Source organism: Mycteria americana, chromosome 3, assembly GCF_035582795.1.
Source record: "Mycteria americana isolate JAX WOST 10 ecotype Jacksonville Zoo and Gardens chromosome 3, USCA_MyAme_1.0, whole genome shotgun sequence".
Lineage (NCBI taxonomy): Eukaryota > Metazoa > Chordata > Aves > Ciconiiformes > Ciconiidae > Mycteria > Mycteria americana.
In genome coordinates, this window is record NC_134367.1 from 108786811 (window position 1) to 108809008 (window position 22198).

General features: G+C 40.3%; 2 protein-coding genes and 1 long non-coding RNA gene across 3 annotated transcripts in view; 1 reads left to right on the forward strand and 2 right to left on the reverse strand.

Annotated features, from left to right (window-relative positions):
- Positions 1-625: 625 nt before the first annotated feature.
- On the reverse strand, positions 626-5009 carry LOC142407809 (uncharacterized). Its single transcript, XR_012775062.1, has 3 exons — positions 4536-5009; positions 2906-3560; positions 626-1015 (listed from the first exon to the last, which is right to left on the reverse strand). It is a non-coding gene; the product is annotated as an uncharacterized LOC142407809 (long non-coding RNA).
- Positions 5010-5577: 568 nt separating this feature from the next.
- DEGS1 (delta 4-desaturase, sphingolipid 1) lies at positions 5578-12226 on the forward strand. The gene is made up of 3 exons (XM_075496498.1): positions 5578-5740; positions 6768-7510; positions 9745-12226. The coding sequence occupies exons 1-3, from the start codon at positions 5659-5661 to the stop codon at positions 9889-9891; spliced, it is 972 nt and encodes a 323-aa protein (XP_075352613.1). The 5' UTR covers positions 5578-5658; the 3' UTR covers positions 9892-12226.
- Positions 12227-17188: 4962 nt separating this feature from the next.
- Positions 17189-22198, reverse strand: part of NVL (nuclear VCP like) — a 42819-nt gene continuing 37809 nt past the window's right edge. The window contains exons 22-23 of the mRNA XM_075496499.1: positions 19220-19290; positions 17189-17441 (exon numbers count right to left, since the gene is read on the reverse strand). Of these exons, the coding sequence (XP_075352614.1) occupies positions 17397-17441; positions 19220-19290 (116 nt within the window). The 3' untranslated portion in view covers positions 17189-17396. The remainder of the gene's footprint in view (positions 17442-19219; positions 19291-22198) is intronic.

A 22198-nucleotide genomic window follows, 5' to 3' on the forward strand; every position in this document is an offset into this window, starting at 1 on the left:
TTACTCCTACATTTTGTATGGCTGTCAGCATAAGGTAGTGGTTGTACTTAAACCACCAAACAAATCGGAAATTGTCTGGTCTAATGTTATATAATAATGGGAAAACTGACATTTTTTTCTGAAACTTCAGCTATAAAATTTACTTCTAAAACATATTAGCTCATATCAGAAGTAACATTGCAAATGCCTAATTCTTGGCAGACAGTTAATTTTCAAATAAACTTGTTAGGTAGTTTGAGTCTTTTTAAAAAAGGCATGTTTCTTAAGAAAAGCATCAAGGAAGTGATAAAAGGTTATCTGGGAGAAAGGCTAAACTGTTAAAGGAGCATTTGCTATTACTGGTCTTCCATAGCTTGCAATTTTTTTACTGTTAATGATCTCTTTAAGATTTCTGCTGTTGAGTTTAAAAATAATGGCATATCCTTTATCTTTTAAAAAAAAGTAATTTGGAATCAAAGGGTCAGCATGATAGCTATAATTACTGTGTATCATTTGATACAAATTCATTGAATCTGTCATCATGAATGACCATTAATGTAACGGTCTAATTACCAGATACTTGCAGTTAAATACTTATAAACAAGCATAAAGCTGTGAATTGCCTTTACTTGAAAAGGTTTACTCATACATCTCTTAATATCTTTCACTTTAGTTTCTTTATGCTTTTCTAGAAGATGCAAACAGTTCTCCCCCCCTTCACAATATACAAATAGTTTCAGGTTATTCGAGAGTTTATTTATGTGTTGGTGAATCTCTAGCTGTGCGTAAACTGAGCTGGAAAGAACAACAATGGCCTATTGTTACATGAAACATTCTCCGTGAATGGTGCCAACTTGGAACCTTCAACTCGAGGAAGTACCACGTGCTGCAGGTTTGCAGGTGCATCCTGATCTTCTGTGTGCTACCAAGTATAATAAAATTGAACAAGGCCCACCAAACTTAAGGGGCAGATGGGACGGTTGCAAGCAAGCTCTGAGAAATGCCACAACAAAGGTACACTGCTATTTTGTTTTCACTTCCCGGGGAGGGAGGGAGACATCAGGCTGGAATATACACCAGTGGTATAGATAGAATGTACAAACCAGAATGAAATAATAGCTTAGAGAAAATAGCTGCAACATTTAATTTCTGACACCATATTGTCCCTTATTAAATAAAAAAGATGCATTTTGCAATATATGAACAAGTTGATACATAGCCTGAAGTGAAACTAAATCACTTGACTATAAATTTCTATGCAAGTTTACATGAAAAGTACAGTGTTAGTAGCGATTAGTGATTGTATAATCTGGGAGTATAATTCAAGGGAGAACCTCAAACTAGTGAGACTAAGATGTAGTTTATAAAGTTACATGAAAAATCGTTTTATTTGCAGCCAGTGGTCAGTTTTAGTACTCATAGCGAGGGCTGAAACAGAATGTTGGACTACAAGAACAGATCTGGGTTGAAAGAGAAAACAATAGGAAGTGTCTTTTATAGTTAGTTTCTTAAAATAGCTTAAAACTACTGAGGCTAGCTTTCCTTCTTTTTGAGCTTTCTTTCTAAAAACAGCAGCTTGCTTTGTAAACTGCTTTTTGTTTCTGTTGTGGTTTAGCCCCAGTCGGCAATTAAGTACCACACAGCCGCTTGCTTACCCTTCCCCCCGGTGGGATGGGGGAGAGAATCAGAAGAGCAAAAGTAAGAAAACTCATGGGTTGAGGTAAGAACAGTTTAATAATTTGAACAACAACAACAACAAATTGTAATGAGAAGGAAAACAACAAGAGAGCGAGAGAGAAACAACACCCGGGGGAAAAAAAAACCCCGTGATACAACTGCTCACCACCTGCCAACTGATGCCCAGCCAGTCCCCGAGCAGCGATGGCTGCCCCCCGGCCAGCTCCCCCCAGTTTCTATACTGAGCATGACATCACATGGTATGGAACAGCCCTTTGGCCAGTTGGGGTCAGCTGTGCTGGCTGTGCCCCCTCCCAGCTTCTTGTGCACCTGGCAGAGCATGGGGAGCTGAAAAGCCCTTGACCAGTATAAACACCACTTAGCAACAGCCAAAACATCCCTGTGCTATCAACGTTATTCTCATACTAAAATCCAAACCACAGCACTGTACCAGCTAGTAGGAAGAAAATTAACTCTTATCCCAGCTGGAACTAGGACAGTTTCATTAGTAGGGTTGGAGATTTTTTACAAATTTGTGTATCTAGTGAACATGGTGAAAATAGTATCAGAAGATACCACAATGGTACTTTTTTGAGGGAAAAGCTGTTTTCAACCAGGTCTTTCTCCCCCAGTTGAACAACTTGTATGTAAATACAGTACGCAAGCACTTTCTAAACAAGGGCTAATGGATATAATAGGTGGAAGCCCTGAAGGAAGAAAGACTACCTGCTTAACAAGATAAATTTCTCAGGTTAAAGAACAGGTAGAAGCAAATGTTAACGTCTTCAATCCCTGACACTCTCTCAGCCTGGCACATTAAATTAACTGCAGTAGTTAATTAAGGTTACGAGGATGCCTTCATATAATTTCCTAATGTAAAAGGTAAGACAGTATCGAACAGAAACTTGGTTGCTTCTTACCGAGATCTTGTGGGAAGCACTAAGATTGCCTAAGGAATTTTCAACATCAAGGGCCTCTTGAAAATAGGATGATATAGGATGTAGTTAAAGGTGTCTTCAGACAGGAGAGGACTACCTGCTTTCTTGGTGTTCCTGATGGTTTGGTTTCATTATTATGAATGAAATAATAATCTATCACTGTAATTTGCCAGAGCGTAACTGGCAAATTACAGTGATAGATTATTATTTCATTCATCAGTAAATTCAGTTTGGAGTATTTTATAGTAATGTGTCTATTATTTGTGAACTATTCTGATACTTTCCAATTCCATTCCTGTACTACTTTGCACCACACCTGGACCAGCTCACTTGCCCTTGTGCTCTCGGCTCTTGCAGTTATGCTTACTGGATCTCACCTTCATGGTTGGACGGGAACATGTTGCCAGCTTTGGTTTACGTGTAACCGAACACTCTAGGATTTTTGTTCTAGCCTTGTGCCAGCTGATGACCCGCTAGGTACTGGATCTCTTTGTCTTCTGAAGGGAAAATGTCAGATACAAAACCTGTTAGCTTGCTGCAAGACCTAATATATCTGGATTTGTTATATGGCCTGCTTAAACCAGAAAGACTCGGTGATTAAATAAGAAGAACGCTTTGCACCCCAGGATGCTTGGGCAATTAAATTTTCCAAAACTTTCCTATTTAATATTTTTCTTAGTTGTTTAAGCCTTGTTTGGCTGCTGTTGAATGCTTAGTTTATAAATCTGGGATCTTCTGTTTAATTACCCTGCTGAAACTTTTGACCATTTACAGACCTATGTACATTTGCAGTGCCGTAAACCTGCCTCTGTGTACTGAAATCTTGATACTGTGTCTCCCCTCCGGTGCTCCTGTCGACAGCTGCAACCTTTCGTATCAGCAGACTCGTTTGTTCTTTTGGCAGGATCCTTCCCATAGATGAGAAGGTCTTTAGCGCAATGATGGATAGCAGTGCTAATATTTGAACTACAACAAGAAGGGAACATTTTCAGAAACATTATGTACAGTGTTTAGAGTGCAGTTGAGTGAAACACTTGTGATCCTGGCAGTTTTGCAGTCAGCTTCTGTAATGGTAACTCAGAAGCACTTCCTGGTTTATTGTGAAGCAGCCACTGAGCAAAAAGTAAAACCGAACATCCCTTGCAAGGACAAAATGCCTTGATGAAATCTAAACATCTGTTTCACCTCTTATGCTGCACCAGTCCTCACAAAGTCTACAAAATTCAGATCGTGTGACTAAGGAGGGAAAAGCTGTGACTAAACCTTTCCATCTCTCCTCTACTTGCTCACTCTTTTCACTTCTAATTCACATCCTAATACGCACAGATTAAAAATGCATGTAAACAAAAACATTTGCAAAGCTGCTGTTTTACAGATCCTGTGCTTTGTCCATTACTTTAGATTGTAAACATTTTCAAGTAGGGATTGTATTTCCCCTACATTTGCACAGTTGCACATGGGGCTTTTAGCAACTAGTACGTATTAGCCTTTTTTATTCATTATTACTAATAAAATTTAAGTGATGCGTCATAAACCTTGAGATATTCATATCACATTAACAGATAAGGTATAATTTACTTTGTGATAACTTCCTCTGTTGTTTTTATCACTATTACTGATTTAGATTATTTTAATTTGAGTGGATTTATGGACAACTAAAATTCCAAGCAAGTAGTCGTTCAACTTCTACATAAAGTAATCTTTGTAACTGAACTGCCCACAGGCAATATTATATGAGAAACAGATGCAGGGACATTAATGGAGTTTAGTTCTTACAGAGGAGTTTGTCAAAGAAGTTCTTAAAATATCTTACCACAAAAAGTGAAGAAAATGGAGACCTTGGCACAGGCGTTTTGAGTTAGTTAAATATCTTTGGGCAGCTTATAGAAATTCAGATTTTGGACAAATGATAGCTAGTCCTTACAACCACACCTCTCTTACCTTTGGAAAAGAAAAAGTGTTTTTTAAAGAGCCGCTGTAAGACGCTGTTGCTGTTTCCAGTCTCAAGAAAGCGCGTCGGGTGAGGCTGCCCGGCCTGCCCGGCCGTCTGCGGTGGCTTCTGGGCAGGTTGTCCCCACAGCGGAGAGGGGCAGAAGTCTCCCAGGCAGTCACAGCTGTCTAAACACCAGTAAAGGCAGCGGGAAGGACAGCAGGGGAGGCGGGGTGGGTGAACATGAAGCTGGTGAGGCCTCACCCGCCCGGCTCGTCCTCGCTACCACGGCGAAGGAGCCGCTGCGGGTTCCCCCAGCGCCTCGGCGCGGGAGGGCTCCCGGAGGCAGGGCCGGCGTTACAAGCCGAGAATTTTCTCTCCCTCCTTAAATATTAGTCACGCATGCAGCGTCATTAAAGGCACCCACAGCGCAGGCAGCGAAGTGCCGGTTTGAGAGGCTCGCTCCCGCCCCGCGCTCTTCTCCCTGAGGCGGCAGCGCGTCACGGCCCCTCTCACCCCTCACCCCGGCCCCTCGGGAATCCCCCTGCGGCCGCCAAGGACGCGCAGGGCGGCTGGCGCTGGCCGCAAGCCTGCCACGCCGCGGCGGGCGCGGAATAAGTCAGTCCCGCCGCCTCCAGCGCGCAGGCCGGGGAGCCGCAGCCTGCCCGGGCGGCCCCGGGGCAGAGCGGCAGGAGCTCTCCCCTGAAGAGGCACACGCACACGACTTCCCTCCGGCGGAAGCGGGGGCTGAGGGGCGGCCCGCGCCTTCCCGGCCGCCACCGCCGCACCACCGGACAGCAGCGCGGCTCCGCCCGGCGCAGGCGCCAGCGGCCGAGGGGAGCCGCCACCCGGCCCCTCAGGCGACGGCTTCGCCGGGCGCCTCGCCCCGCCCGGCCGGGCCCCCGCCGGCGGGCGTGGGGCGAGACGCTGCGGCGGGGGCGGGGCCTGTCAGCCCTGACAGCCGGCAGTAGCCAATGGGGAGAGAGGACAGGGTGGCGGGCGGGACACTGGCCGAGCCGCCCCCGCCGCGCTATAAAAGGCGGTGCCGGGGGGCGCCACGGGCCGGGTGCTGCGGAGTGGAGGCGAGCGGGGGAGCGAGCGGACTGGGCGGTCGGGGGTCGCCGCGCTGCCGGGATGGGTAACACCGTCGCCAGAGAGGATTTCGAGTGGGTCTACACGGACCAGCCTCATGCCGACCGCCGCAAGGAGATCCTGGGTGAGGAGGCGGGGTGGCGACGGTGCCGCCGCTCCTTGCCGCCGGCTGCGTGGCGGGTGGGGGGGGGGCGGAACGGACGCGACGACCCCACAAAATGGCTGCCAGCCGCCCTGGCCGGGGGGCGCCGCGGGGAAGGCCAGTCCCGTCCCTTGCCGCCAGCCGTTAGAGACTCCCGGCGGGGGTGGGGGGCGGCTGGTGCGCGGCGAGGCGTGCGGCTGGGGCCAAAGTCGGCCCGAGCCCGCGTGAGGGGAGCGGCGCTGGCCGCGTACGTGGAGGCGGCAGCCGCCGCCTTGGCGGCGCTGGCGGGGGAGGGGAAGGAGCGGGGGGGGGGCGGCTCGCCGCTTGCGGGGGCAGAGCCGGAGCCCCGAAACGTGGGGCGGGCGGCCCGGGCTTCCATTTTGAGGCTCGAAGCGAGCGCTGAGCAGCTGTGGAGCGGCGCCGGAGGCAGCTGGGGAGCGCCTCGCTGCCGGACAGCGATGCGGGCGGCGCGGTTACCCCTCCCTGTGGGGGCTGCGGGCCGCTCCCCGCCCGCTGCTGGAGCTGCCCGCTTCCGCAGAGCCCTTCGTGTGGGTAGGAAACGAGCTGAAGGTGTCTGCTGGTCGTTATAAATAGATCGTGTGTCGTTCGTAGGTCATTGCGGCACCCAATATTGGTGGTAAGTAACCACATTTTCAAATAAGACGCCTAAATCGGACCAGAGGTTACTTGAGCCCTTCTGAATTACTGTTGGGTTGTCAGTTCAGAGCCATTTCCTTCCTGGATAGGCTGGAGGTCGTGCTGGTGCTTGCCATATATATGTCTAGTTGCTGAGCAACACAAAAATGCTGAAATGATTTAATTCTAAAGGATTCATTATAGCAATAAATGTTACAACTGGAAAGGTGGTGTTTCGTTACCTTTGCAGACAAATCCTAACTGGGAGGAAGGGAAGAAAATACTATATCTGCTTTCGTAATCTAATTGGGATAGCTGGCTGTGAGAAGAGCTTCTAAATAATTCCTTTTTCATTTAATTTTTTCCCATCCAGCTAAACATCCAGAGATAAAAGCATTGATGAAGCCAGACTATAACTTGATCTGGGTGGTTGTGCTGATGGTTCTTGCACAGTTGACTGCATTTTATCTAGTTAAAGACTTGGACTGGAAATGGGTAATCTTCTGGGCATATGTTTTTGGAAGCTGTATTAGCCACTCCATGACTCTGGCTATTCATGAGATCTCTCACAATAGTGCCTTCGGCAACAGCAAAGCAATGTGGAATCGATGGTTTGGAATATTTGCCAACCTCCCTCTTGGTCTCCCGTACTCCATATCCTTCAAGAGATACCACATGGATCATCATCGTTACTTAGGAGGTGATGGAATTGATGTGGACATTCCTACCAACTTCGAAGGCTGGTTTTTCTGTACCCGTTTTAGGAAGTTCATATGGATTGTTCTTCAGCCTTTTTTCTATGCCATTAGACCTCTCTGCATCAATCCCAAACCCATTACTCGACTTGAAATAATCAATTTGTTGGCGCAGCTTTCCTTTGATGTCGTGATATATTATTTATGGGGAGTCAAATCCACTTTTTACATGCTTGCTGGTTCAGTACTTGGACTTGGGTTGCACCCAATTTCAGGACACTTCATAGCTGAACATTACATGTTTTTAAAAGGACATGAGACTTATTCCTACTATGGGCCACTTAATTTGCTCACTTTTAATGTTGGCTATCACAATGAACATCATGACTTCCCCAATATTCCTGGCAAGAGCCTTCCACTGGTAAGTATACTTCCAAGGCTATTACTTTTTCTTGAAATAAGCCCTACTTTAACTTGAAAATCAGGTAGGACACTAATAGTTAGAAGAATGGAAGTTGGGAGATTAAAAAAAAAAAAAAAAAAACAAAACCAAAACCCCAAAACACAAAAAACCCCCAAACAAAAACCAGAACAATTTCTAAGTTGAGTGGTGAAGGGGGTAATTACTTACCATTTTAGTGGTATCCTGAACAAGCTTCCAGTGTGCTAGCTGCTCAAGCTCCTTCCATAAAAGGAGAGAGGAAGGAACAAGTCTTCCGCTTTGTGCTAGCTTGTAGTTTTCTGTAATTACAACCAGCCTTCTATCTTCGGTTTGTAATTATGCAGAAAACTAGTTAAGAAGTTGCAGATACCTTCAGAGATTTGTTGACTCTTTGAAATCTTAAGGACAGTATTGTAATGCATGCTTATGCTTCAGTCTCTTGTATCACTGACATTCTCTGGTGGGGAAAAGAGATGATTTGAGGTACTGCTAATGTTTGTTGTACTGTTGACAAATGTTTAATAGCTTTCTATTTTGGAGCAGCTCAGTTTCCTCTAGTTGAGAACCTTTGAACCCTAACTAAGTATCAGCTGTACACTGACAGAATTGAGGCTTCAAAGCTAAGACCTAGACCTGTCCCATCTGCTTGAGTAGCAGATGTGAATTTTCAAACTGGTTCCTCCCTGCCTCAATCTTTGCTGGTTTCTTTTTAGCAGGAGCTTAATTCTCATTGTATACGTGTTTCCCAATTGGAGCATGGGAACACAGGCTTCCAGGGTTACACCTAAAACTCGTCTTCAGTGAAGTGCTTTTCATCAGACACTAAATTTGCAGTTTGACAGCAGCGGTGGTGTTGGTCTTGTAGCTTTGTTATTGCACTTGGTAATTGCAAGACCTTGTAAGCTCATGCCTTTGGTGGAGTCTAAACTTGATTATTTCTGTTGTCAGTGGTGGAACTGTAGATGGAATAAGTACTCCAGCACTTCTTTAGCAGGGCCATTAAATTCTGTAATTGGTTTGTTGAGACTTTGGTTTTTTTGTTGGGGTGTTTTGTCTTTTTTTATTTTTTGGAAAAAAAGACAGATGATTTCTCTTATTCATAGATTTCATCTTTCAAATACAGCTAAAGCTGCTTTAACTCACCTTTGATACCTAGATCTGTGCTAGTGAACCAGCATTTAACTTCTTGCAGCAGTACTTGAGCTGTAAATAGGGAATAATTTTTTTCAAGTATTTAATTGCAGAGGTAAATACCTAGCTCTGCTACAGGACTCTTAATCCACAGCTCTGGTAAGAAAACAAAGCCTTCTTTTAGAACAGTGTAGTTAATTTGATTGGACTCTGCTATGCTGTGTGCTAAAGATCACTGAAGTACTGAACACTTGATTCCAGCTGGGGTACTGGTGAGCTGAGAATAACTACTGTTGAATAAAAGTATACTGGCTAGATGCACTATTCTATGGGAGTGATGATAAATCAGAACAATCTTCAGCTCCAAACCAGGCATGCAAATATCTTGGGTTTGTTTGTTGCTTACACAGATTAATATTTTTCTTCTGTCTAAAGCTATGGAATTTAGTGAAAAATCAGTTTTGTTCTGTTCAGGTTTTTAAGGCTTTAGGTGGTTGGCCTTAAATATCAGTAAGGGTATCTAACTGAAACTCCAGCTCAGCATGTACATCTGAGAATAAAGTCTGCAAGCAGTTTATATTCATTCTTTAATGTCTGTCCTCAGAAACAAGATGTTCCTCAGAGATAAGATGTTTTTTCTTCCGAGTGCTGAGGTTTGAAACTACATATAAAAATAGCTGTGTTAAACATTTTCCTAGAATTTACAACATCCATTTCAGTGATACTTGTATACCTAGGAGTCAGCACTGAATGGAGTCACCCACTTCCACTAGCAACCAAACTGCTTGCTTTTGTGAGCTACATCATTCTGTAGGTAGCGCAGTGAACAGACTTCAGAGTGTTAACAGTGTTTGTTCTGGTTAGCTTCAATATAAAAGTTTCACATGAAGTTTACTTAACAACTGGGGAGTTGCTTTTTCCTTCAAGAAACTTTCACATTGTGGCACTAGTTGCCTTTCCTGTAGAATCTGACACCTAAAATGAAACTTAGTGTGCTATGTTAAGTTACAAGTTGAGGATTGTAAAGTTGTCATGATTGGTGCTAATATAAATAGTAAATAAACCTCGTATCTCCTCTTTAGGTGAAGAAAATAGCAGCTGAATACTATGACAACCTGCCACAATATAACTCTTGGATAAAAGTACTCTATGATTTCGTGATGGATGACACAATCAGCCCATATTCACGCATGAAAAGGCAATTAAAGGGTGAAGTGAAGCAAGATTAAACTTCTGGCAACCAAAAAACTTTGAAATGTCTGCTTGCTTTAAAGTGGCTGGTATAAGGTCTCTTGCTAAAGATGTTCACCTGTGTCCTGAATTAAGATCTACAGCAACATAGCAATGCATCCTTAAGGATTTTGTAGCAGATTCCTGCCAGCTATAACATTCCTCACAGTCCTCAGATTCATTGGTTTAATGTGTGTATGTTTGCCTAAGGATCAGTGTTATATGCATAATACTAAATCACTTTGTTACAGAATTTACTTTGCAGGTGTTAAATCTATATAAAATATCTGTCTGACACTTAAAAGTTGTCAACATAGTACACTGCCCACAACATGCTATTTAGATGACTGTAGTGTTAAAATACTGTACTTACCTGTTAATTCTAAACTAACATGATTTGTTAACTTAAACCTTCTGTTGAACCTGTTTCCTAACTTATGGGTGGAAGAACTAAATTTGCACAGAAATGTTAAGTCTGCTTTTGTTTAAATATGTAATGTGTCATTTGAAGCACTGCTTTAAAGTTCTACTTTTTCTACTGAAAGTACCTTAAAGGAGCAATTTGTCAGAATGAAATTGGCATGGAGATTGCTTGAGTGACTTCCTTGTAAAAAGGTGGGGAATTGCCAACTTTATGGGTCCCCGCCTACTGCCTAAGCTGCTTGCGTTAGCTCGAGCAGCTAGCATGTAGACTTGTATTGTGTAAGCCACTAGGTAACAATATAACTGATTAGTTTTTTCATATTTGAAAAATCTTGTTACAGTTTGGTGTTTTCCTGATCTGCAAAGAAAAATTGTTAGGCTTGTTGTAGTTGGTTCTGCTGTTACCACAGTTTTAAATGCTAACTCTAATATTTACTCATTTGGAAATTTGTCTTGTATAGAAAACTGAATCAATTGAGGTAGATACTGTTCTGGCAAACAAGGCTAGCTATGAGTGTATTAGTCACAGAATGTACACAGAAGTGTTGCTAAGTGATCTTTTTTTTTCCCCAGACCTACAGTACCCTACATAAACACTTGTCTGTCTGTCATATTAAGATGTGGTGAGAGCACAGGTGGTGATACCAAACTTGCTGCTTAGGAAGTTTTAAAATTTGGAATAGAGAATAGATAGACTTGCTGAACCCTGAAGAATGAATCTCTACATACCTCAGCACAGTATATTTGCCTTCTATCATCTAATGCATTGATGGTGGTTTTAAGCTGTCAAAGATGGCTACAAATCACCTTTAAATCTCAAATGGTGATCCTACAGTATGTTCTTCACTTACCTGAAAGATGGAATATGATGAAGGTAGAAGTCTCAGCTACTGTCCACACTGGTTTGCTATAAGTAACTTAATTTTTAGATGCCTCCAGCTCCTCCATTTTGTGGTTTGGTTTTTTTTTTTTGGAAGAGGCTGAGTGCCTGAGAAGAATGTGTTGGTACATCTTAACCCTCACTTGATTGCAGTCCTGTTTCTAATGTGTGGGGTTTTTGTTGTTTGTTTTTTTTTTTTTAAGCATGGGCCCTTATCTATGGTTAAGTAAAAGATATGGTATGAGCGTGCCAATCACTTAAAGTGATGCCAGTAATGTGCTAGCTAGCCAGCATACTGCTCAGGGTATAGAGTAATGTCAAAATATACGTCATCTGGTATTTTTACATGTAATTAAAAAGCAAAGATTAAAGTAACATTGGGTGAATTTTTGACTGGTCCCCTAATGCTGAAGTACTTAAGCTTTAGAGAAAATTGGTATTTTTAAAACAGGTGCAAGAGCTGTTCTATTGAGTGGTGGTATAGATGAACTGTAAAGAATTGCTGCCTTGCCTTTCTACTGGGAAGAAAGTTGATTTTGGCTGAAAGACTTGAATAGGCTTAAGTTGTAAAACATTTTCTTTTTAAGCCACTTCTGCGTGACTGTTTCTCAATTTAAGAAGTGAATGGTGGAATTAAATCTCTTTCATAGCTTGCCATAGCTGAATGAAGGATGGGAAGTGTCTCCAAAAAGTTTTACAGCTAAAAGCCTAAAGTTGAGAAATTGCTTATCTGAAGTATTCATCTAGGATAACTGAGAGCTCAGTTTAACTTTACTTGGGCTTAGTTACCTATTTCATAGAATCTCTGATGCCCTTTACTGTCCTCCCAATGGGTAATACAAGTGTGAATTCCTGCTTTTAAAGAGGACTGAAGTTGCCATCTCTTGTTTAAAATTGCAAATACTGCTTTAAGGTGTCCTGACTATGATCTTCCCTTCCAACTCTGATTCTTAAAGTGAAAATGGGGTATTTATAACCAAGAATAGGGGAATTCTGAGGGAGATATCTATGCTTGCCATAATCTTTCTGAAACATATGATACTAGCTATCTATTGGAGAACACTTGCTGGAGTAGGTTGATCTGAGCCAGTGAGATTTATGTTTGGATCTAAGCCATGGCCTGATTCTTGCAAGCATTGGTAACCACCATTCTTAGGCATATAACTCCTGTTTAATACACAAGAGGCTTTGGCATCTAACTTCAGTAGTAGGATTTTGCCAGAAGCAGATTAACTGAAAGTTAACTTATATTGCAGCATAGGTTCATCCCTAAAAAAAACCCCCCAAACAGTTAAAGCATTTCTGAACCACTGGTAAAAGGAATTAAGACCAGGTGGACTACTTGGGGTGTTTGATATATAGTCTAAATGAATAACTAGTTTTCTCCAGTCATAATGTGGTGTTTAGTCCAAAGGCATGGCACAGATATAACAAGCATGAAAACTTCTTAAAATACATATGAACAATCTAATTTTTTTTAAGGAATTAAATAGTTTTCATTAATACTCTTAAAATATATCTGGCAGAAACAGGTTAGTATAGTTTTTGAAATGCTTTATCTGAAAGTTGGAGGGAGCTTTCACTAACCAGTGAAAAACAAGTTAAACCTAAGGAGTGTTTAAAAACCCTGACAGTTAACCTAATTATAATTTTTTTATACATCTGTTCAGATGGAATGAGTTAACTGTGTCCTTTCTACATGCTTGTTAGGGTTTGTTCCTTTCTGTGTAACTAAAGCATCTTATTAGTTTGTCAGTTTGGCAAACCTCTCCTTTATGTGAAATCAGCCAGGAGTTTAACTGTCAAAACATAGCTGACTTTGGGTCAGCAGTGTTAAACATGTCATCCAAATATTTTAGCTGCAGTTAAATTGTGCAGAGTGCTGAATCCCCTTCAGGGCTTTCAGAGTAAGGTACAGCTTTCAGAATGAATTGCGTTGCGTGGCTTGTAACACCCCACCCCCCCTAATTATTTGGAGGTGCTTAAGTGGAGTAAGTAATGCATCCTGGAGTCTGATCATACTAGGTATGAGTTTTCCCACAGGACAGGTGTGGGCATATTCCTCTTTCAAAACAACTCTTGCTTCTGGCATTCTTGTTTGGCTGTTGAACCTGTCTGTTCCACAACAGTGGCCAATTAACATGTTAAATGGGTGCATCTTTCTGGCTACAGAGCCCCATACTTTCAGATCCAGGACAAGACTTCCTACCTGGAACCAGAGGCCAGTTGAAAAGTAAAGACTTTTGGTTCTGTGTCTCAAAATTCCTCCAGTTAAGTCTTTAAGTGTAGCCAGCAAGCACATAACACATACTTAAAGTCTACAGATGTTGAGAAATGGATCTGTTCTTGGTAAGCAGATGCTGTTAGATAATGAGCTCAGTGGTTCAACCTCTGCCTCCTTGGCATTTATTCCTGTATCAGATGAACTAGCATGCCACAGTAGAACTTAAAGCTGTTCATTCCTTATTTAATGATGAGGTTCAACAACCAATAATGTCAGTGCTATAGACTGCAGGCTGCCATACTAATCCTGTTGGACAAACAGGAGAAAAGTTGCTTTCAGGTAGTGATCTTGCATAAATGGTCCAAGACAGCTTTTGGAAAGTGCACTCCTCTGTAATTTCAAAGGGTCTCAAAAGACTTGAGGCAAAGCAAGTTCTGCTGTTTTATCTTGCACACTGCAAAGCACAGGAGCCACTTCTGGGTCTGCCAAGATTGCTTCTGCAAGGTCCTAGGAAAGAAATCTGACAAATAGGTGGGTCTAAATCATGTAAGATGTGCCTTTAGTATAGCAACCTGCAACTCTATGTATAGAATTATCTCTCTCTTTTCTATCAAATCCTCTATTTCACAATCGAGCCTGCAGTCTATACTAGACTTTAGTGAGGACAAAAATGTTGAAAAAGTTTCCTATTTAGCCAAGAATGAAGACAGCATTTTTTTTTCCCTCCTGACAGTTCCCTGCACTGCCTCTGCCCCCTATCCATGCTTAATCTGTTCTGGGACAGAACCATTATTGTGATTTAGATATGTGGCTAGCCTCAGGAAAAGGGAGAGAAGAATGGCACGATGAACAACTTTTTGATCTTGTCCCAACAGAAACAAGATGACTAGAGGGAAAACCTCTTCCAGGCATGTCTGCTAGGAGGGGTGGTAGCTGCATATGCAGAACAAAGTAGTGGTCCTGTATTGCATGAAAAGGCTTGTTCCTTAAAGTGATTCCCTTTTCCTATGTACAAGTACAAGGGATCTTGCCATTTATCTCTTATCAAGTTTTCTTCAGTGATAAGTACTATAGCCTAAGTCAAATTTCCCACAAGAAAAAGTAGCAGTGTGGGTGTAGCACTTACTTGTGTGAACAGTCAAATAGTTGCCTACCCTTGTCTGTTCCTTGATGCACATGTAGCCCAGACAAGGTAAGCAAACAGGATATGGATGCTTGATTGGTCTGGCTTTTTCTGCCTTTCAACTTAACTTCAGATTTTCTTGTAAATTCAAACCCTCCTGCACCCCACTTCCTATTCCACTATCACATGTTAAGGAGAATGATCATCAGACACTTTGTATATTAAACATATGTTTTGTGTTAGAACTCTTGACAAGACTATATTGTTATTACTACTTGAATAGTAGTACTGTTATTACTACTACTTGAATAGTATTTCTTCCTTAGTCTTGCCTTGCAAGTCCTACATTGCTTTCTTGTTCCATATATACACAGGAATAATACAATCATAATGGGAAAGGAGAAAATTCTTCAGTGAATATGCCAGGGCTGAAGGACTTTACTCATTCATAAGCTTGTCAACTGCAGGTATCCTTAAGTATGGTAGCAGGATTTTCCTCTATATAGCAACAAAGGAGAAATCATTCATGTGGTTATTTTCAACTGTAAAGAGTGGCTTGCTTGCCACATCTTCTTCCCAAGAAAGGATGACAAATATTTCTAAATTGTATCACTGAAGTTGTATCACAGGTAGACTTTTTTATCCCTGATGAAGTTTTTATATACAGTTTATTTGTTTTGAAACCAATGCATGCCACAGGCAGGTAAAAAACAATGATGGCCTTTAGAATTACCATATCTAAAGGTAAAATGGCTGACAGTTTCAAAATTGATATTTGAAGGTAGCATATACTGTGTTTCACAGAGCTCCTGCTTGATCCTTTTTTCATTGGTCAACTCAAACACTCAAGTGAATTGAGTGTGTTATTGTACTGAAAGGGTTTACAGCTACTTTGGCACAGTTGTGGCTTCCTCTAAAGCAAAAGCCTTTTATTTAAGAAAAGGTGCTAAAAAAACCCCAAACTGTAAAGTTGTAGATGTAAAGCTAAAACAGGAAGAAGTTTGTGACATAGGTGGTTCTTGTATATAGCTCTGTGCATGACATCTAGTTATGATTTTACATTAAAATTAGTCACTTAACTTGATAGGTAGTAATTGCACTGCCTCACAGTAATGAACATCTACAAGTGAAACTACTCTTTGAGATAAAATTATGATCCTTCATCTTGGATTTCTGGGAACCACAGTAATTCCTAAAGCTCCAAGCCTGATTTACAATTACAAGCAGACACAGCTTCTGCTTTATATGCAGGGACTTCATTTGTTAGTCATATGGGCCACAACTTGAGTCACCAAGTCTCAGGCTTCCCTAGAAGAGGGAGGGAGTATCATACCACTTGTGCAAAAATCACAGTGGTAAGTACAAGCTGCCATATGTCTGTATTTTTAAAACACAAGTCTGTGGTGATTAGTTACTTGTAATAGCCTTCCACATTTACCTTTGGGGAAAAATGTGCAAGATCTTTTGTCAGATGGCAACTCAGAGAAGAATTTAAGTTGTAAGGTGCTGTTCCTTCTCAAGGCAAGGTCAGTCTTGAAGTAAGATCAGGTTGTTCAGGGTCACATCCTCCCTCTTAAAGTAAGTAGGGGGTATGCTTACAGAATAAATGTTGCTTACAAAAGCTATTTTACAGTTTTATATGGAAATTTCATGACTTTAAATAATTTTTGAAGTTAGGTGTTATCAAACTTAGCAAATTTCATGGGAAGTACTTTAGCAGAAATAATCCATTTCCTGTTCTGATCCTTGACTGATGGTTGCAGTGCTTTTAGGAAGAATAAGACTAGACATTAATCTCGGTTCCTATCTTTGATTGAAGACCTTGGTAGAATCATGACAGTGGTAAAAAAATCCATGAAGGCTTGTAGGTTTCAGAAATTAGTTGCTCAGTATCTGTCACATTTCAGTGTTTAGTCTTAATACTTCCCAGTTGACTGGTACTGAAAGTTATGACCATCCTTCCAAGATAGAATTTCTTGTAGTTAAAAAAAAAAGGCTTGAGGCTCTTGGCCTGTTTCTTAAAACAGTAACATTTTCCTTCCTCCAGAGGATATCAAAACACTTGAGCTAAGAAATTCAAACCCACAATAGAATTTTTTTGTTGTTGTAGATTTGTCTGTTTTTAAAAAAAATTAAGAACCAGCTTGTTAGATAACTCATACTGTTTCAAATATTTCTTAGGTGGCTGTTAAATCATAATATCATAGCACTTCTCAAGATTTCCAAACTTTACTCTCTCCTAGATAACTTTAAGACAGCTTGCCCTCTCTGGATAGTTTCTTTTGATAAGGTGAAGGGAAGCTGTTAGAAGCTCTGAGAACCTGTGCTGGCACAATCATCATGTGTCACTGTATTTGGGAAAGGCATGATTAATGGTATGGTAACATACACTGCAGCACTTTCCCAGACTACTTTTACAGCCGTGTTCTTCCAGTGATTCTTCCAGAGTCCTTGTTCTTGAAAACAGCTATTTTCATTTATGGTTGAGAACTGCTATTTGAGCAATGTAAACACTGTGAAGGGTTAGCCCCTCTGCCTCTGAGGGATTTCTGATTAAGGGGACCAAATATTATATCAGAATGGTATTAGCTCTTTAGCACTAAAAGCGTTCATTTTTAAAATGTCAGTGGTGATAAGCAGGAAGTGTGTATTTTTATCTTTTATTCTGGAAATAGTTAAATTAAGGATGGTTTAGAGCAGTAGGTTATGATAAACCTTTTTTCAGGTACAGTTTAAAAAGCTGGGAGATATTTAGTACAGGCTTTTTCCAACCTGCCTCTTCAAATCAGGCACAGGTATTACAAAACTTTCCACCAATGCAGAGTAAGTCTCTTTTGGGAATTGTCCAAGTGTATCACCTGCACAGTGACTGACGCAGTTCTTCATACATTATTTGATCCTAGCAGTGCCAAGATAAGAGGAAAAAAAGACTTCAGACAATGGTAAAAAAATCATGCAACATTTAAAAGTGACTTTATATGTAGTATTTAACAAGAAAGTGAAACAAACCAGCTGTATTTAAAAACATTTACAAACAAAAAACTAAAGGCAAAAACACTCCCTAGCCTGACTCATAAATGAGGTTCTCCAGTGATAGTTACCAATAATATGTAATTAACAGAAGCCTTTGGCAGACTTCTTGATACTTAATATTGCTATGCTAGGTTCAGATTGCAGCTTTGCTAAGAAGATAGTCCTCTTTGCCAGGGGTGCTGCTGAATTGACACTTTACTCCCCCATCTACTTCTGCCAAAATGAACAGACAAGACAACTGTTCCTTAATCCTTTTCACTAGTCACTCAGAATGACAGTTTTGAGGAACAGAATACTTAGATGTTGACTTCCACTAAAATAACTGGCTTCAGAAGGTAATGTTTCCCCATAGCTTTAAGAACTTATTTTGGTTTTTCTTGAGTCAACCAATTAAACCAAAAGCAAGTTAACTGTCAGATGTGTATGGGAGGGAAGCATTAGAAGCACTAAATCAGTGAGATGCAGCTTTTTGTATTTTCTGGTATTCATAGGAAGATGTGTAGAGAGTTTTTATCAGCTTGAATTTGTCTAGCAGATAGGAAGTAGCATCTGAAGTGGGAGATGAGTATCTTGTACTCCAAAAGATATTTCAAAATACCTAACTGAAAAGTCTTCAGATGGATATAACTGAAATATAGGGCTCTGAGACATGTGATATTTAAGCTGCCTTTGAGATGCAGAATGACATTTCTGGTTAATGCTTAAGAACCAGAAGGAGTATGTCCTAATACTTACAGTGATTGCTATGTTAGAGATGTTTTAAGTTTTTGTGGTTGTTGCTTCTGAACTGTTTGCTTAGTGATTAGCAAAGGGGAAGAAATCAACAACCAACACCATCTTTAAAGGGTCTTGGAGCCAAACATCACTTTTAAATTTTAGAAAAGGTCACTGACCATCAATGTACAATAATAATGAAAGGAAATAGTTAACCTCTGTGGCTAGTGTTCAAAGTGAATATATTAATGTATTTTGACTGTAGTATACTCTTGGCCACACAGAGACCTATACACAAAAGCTCTGCAGCAATAAATTCCTATATATATTAACTTCTTAATTATAGTAATTAAGATGATTGAACAGTTTTTTCTCTTCAGTCATTAAAAAGAACGGGTCATAAGTAAACCTTTAAAATAAACTTCCTTGACAAATGCAAATAATGAAAAGACTGTAAGAAATAACTAAGATGATAAAGTGTGTTTTATGTCCTATCTCAATGTTGTCCTTTGCACATTAACAGAAATGGTTGAGCATCTTTGGGTGTCACATCCATCTAGGGGGAAAAGAGGTGGGAGTGCACTCTAAAGGCCTTGACTTAACTGAAAATTCTACAGACAGAGGTTAGGGCCAGGTCAATAACTAATCTGGGAATGTCAATGAGAAGTCCAAGGTGCCATACTAAAAGATAACCTTGATAACATGGTAATCCATGTACCTGCAATGCATCATCTGCAGCTGAAAAGGGAGACTTTAGTTTCTGAACTTGTGAAAAACATCAGGTTTGTTCAATGCAGAAACAGGTACTGTCAGTTGTTTGAAATGCATGCAAGTATACTGCAAACTTATCTATTCCCACCAGTCTCCAGCATAAAAAGAGTATCCTTTCCAGGGGAGTAATCAGTCTTGCATACTTGAAGCTTATCTTACCTTTTTTGATACTGAAGATTTCACTTTCCTAAAAGCTTCTTCAAAGTGTTTATAGGAAATCTTGATTTCTCCTTAAAGAACAAAGCATAACAAATTACTAAATTGCAGGCAAGTGACAATCAAGTGACTTTTGCAAGTATTTCAAGGCAGCATTCATGAAACCTAACTGCATGTGCTAGCCAGTTGGATGAGATCTAATTCAGTAGTGTTATGAACACCTGAACTCTTATTTTATGTAGCTTCCTGTCTATGATCTTAAGCAAGACCTTCATTCCTCTATCCTGTGGCACCTTAAGCCAAAGAACACTTGTTTCATAAAGTTATTTTAGGTATTAATGTTTCCACCTGCATATTGAGAATCTCATTGTTAAAGATGCCTAGTTAACTGCAGTTTACCTCAAATCCAGTTAGAATTCAAGTCCCTTAACCCTTCCAGTTCTAGGCTTTACTTTCTATGCATATTAAATATATTAAGCTTTTCTACAGAGTGTTAAGTACCTAGAAAACATTTTTGTTGTTATTCCCATTCTACTACAGGATACTCGATTCATAAATAATTGACTTCATATCATTGTCTTGTCTGGCATTTCTTGGAAGTGATGAAAGCTTTCCCTTTTTCAACTCTCTGTCCTTAAGTTTATGCAAATCCCCTTTTTGACCTTAATGCAGCTATACACAGTAATTATTCCTAATCATAACCTTTTGAACAGGCTTTTTTTAGTATGCTAAAACATAAGCATACCTCAAATAAATAATGGATTCCTCTGCTCTCACAAGCAAGTGCCTTGTTTAATTGAGACTTAAGAATCCCAAGATACCACTACTATACAGATTAATTACAATGCTAACATTATGCGCAGGTATCAGATATGATAGAGGTACACAAAAGTATGTCTTTAGAGTAAATTTGGTGCATTTTAATGTATTTCATTATGACACTTTTTGCTTCCACAGATATGTACTGCCACTACCTTTGCATACATCTCTAATGTGAAATGGGATGTGCTGACATGAAAAAAGTTAAGATTCCTCATTAATATATTTGATGTCCGAGTTTAACAAAAACATTCTGCTGAGACTACAAAGCAGATGGAAGGCAGTAAATTAAAGATGAGAACTGGTTTAAGGCATAAAACAGAAAAGCAAATAGTCTACAATTATTATTACTTACTTTAAAAGTAAAGATGAAGGTTGAAGTTCACTGAACTAAACATACAACCTTGCTGCTCTCTCTCATCTCGGTTCTCTGAAGCTCTTATTCAAGATTCCCATTACCATATAAAGTTATATCAGTATAAATGAAGATGTAAATTTAAAATACCAGTATTTTAACTTGTTTCCCCAAGGAAACACCACTTACAGAAAGAAAAAACAGTTCAACTTGAGTCTTTCACAGAAGCCAAATTACTTTATGAATGAATCATCAAAACTCCATAAAATAATAAAATGAAGCTATGAGAATTTAATTTTGCTTTCACTTTTGTTTTTAAGCCTATAACTTTTTAATCAAATTGTGAAACAATACATAGCCTCAACTATAGGAAGGGAAGAAAGGGAAAGGAGAAAACAGCATTAATCAGCTAGGAAGATCAGCATCATTAAGGATGTGATTATCAGAAAAAAGTCAAGGTAAAACAGTCTATGATACTAATTTAAGAGTTAGCTGTGGCTAGGTATAAGGCATGCTTTTACCCACTGTTAGGTAAAGAAGTTTACCTCTCATTGAAACTAACTTAGGCTACTTCATGCTCATTGCATGGTAAAAGCAGGCACAACGCTTGATACTGTGGAGAATTTAGCTATCAGTAATCTGTACCTTGGCTACTTGCATTCACATAGTTTGCCTTGATTTCTGATGACAAAACCATTTAGTCTAAATAAGTAGGTGTGAATGTTTTATTAGTTAAAACAATTTATCTTGATAATGATAAAATAATGAAATATATCAACAGGTATAGTCTTTTAAAAATAAGACTAAGTACTTAAAACACCAAATAAGAAACTTTTCCTATTTACACAGGTGAGTGAAGGATAGCTGATTCCCTTTCCTCTTTAATTTGAAAGTAGCAAAAAAAGGACCAGATCTTGCTTTTCAAATTCAGCTACAAAGATATAAAACTTTAATTAATCTCACTTGTTAAACCACACTTGCTCTTAACTGCTGTAACAAGAAGTCTCATAGACTCTTTGCTTAAGATGATCAGCTTTACAGACTATGCAGGCGATGTGGGGTCACAGGCTATCTTTTTAAAAAAAATTACTATACAAAAAGGGACATTCAGGGATAAAGTCATAGTTTAGAAGGTCAATTAATTCTCTGCATTTGTCTTTGAGCTGAAAATGTCAAGAGATTCTCATACCCTATGCATTCTTTGTAACCGGATCAATTTGAAGTAAATATACAGGAAGTATTAAACTAAAATAAGTCAGTTAGGATGTTAACAGTAAGTCACCAGGACCAGATGGTGTTCACCCAAAGGTCCTGAAAGAACTTGTCTATGAAACTGCAGAACTGCTGGCCAAATCTTGTAACCTGTTGTTATAGCCACCAGAGGACTGCTAAACTCCAAAGAACTGTAGGAAAGATCCTTTGGTGGACTGAAAGCTGATTAAAGGATATGAAATAGAGCATAAGGCTTAATGGTTACTTTTCAGGAGAGGGAACAGGCAGCAGTCTGGCATTGGTGCTGAAATCAGTTTTATTCAGCATCTTCATTGGTGGTTGGAAAAGGGAGCTGGAAGTGGCAACTCCAGGTTTGCAAATGATATTCAACTCTTCTGGGCAGTCAAATGCTTGGCCAGTGATGAGTGAACCTGATAAAACTGGAAGTCTGCCCAATCTCCCTCCCCTCCCCCCCCCCCAACCTGCAATATCTGGCAGCTCCTAGATCACAGTGACTAACATGATCAGCTCTCCTAGGACTGTTAAAGTTGGAAGCAGAATTTATGGATTCTTACAAGAAATATCACAAAGATGAT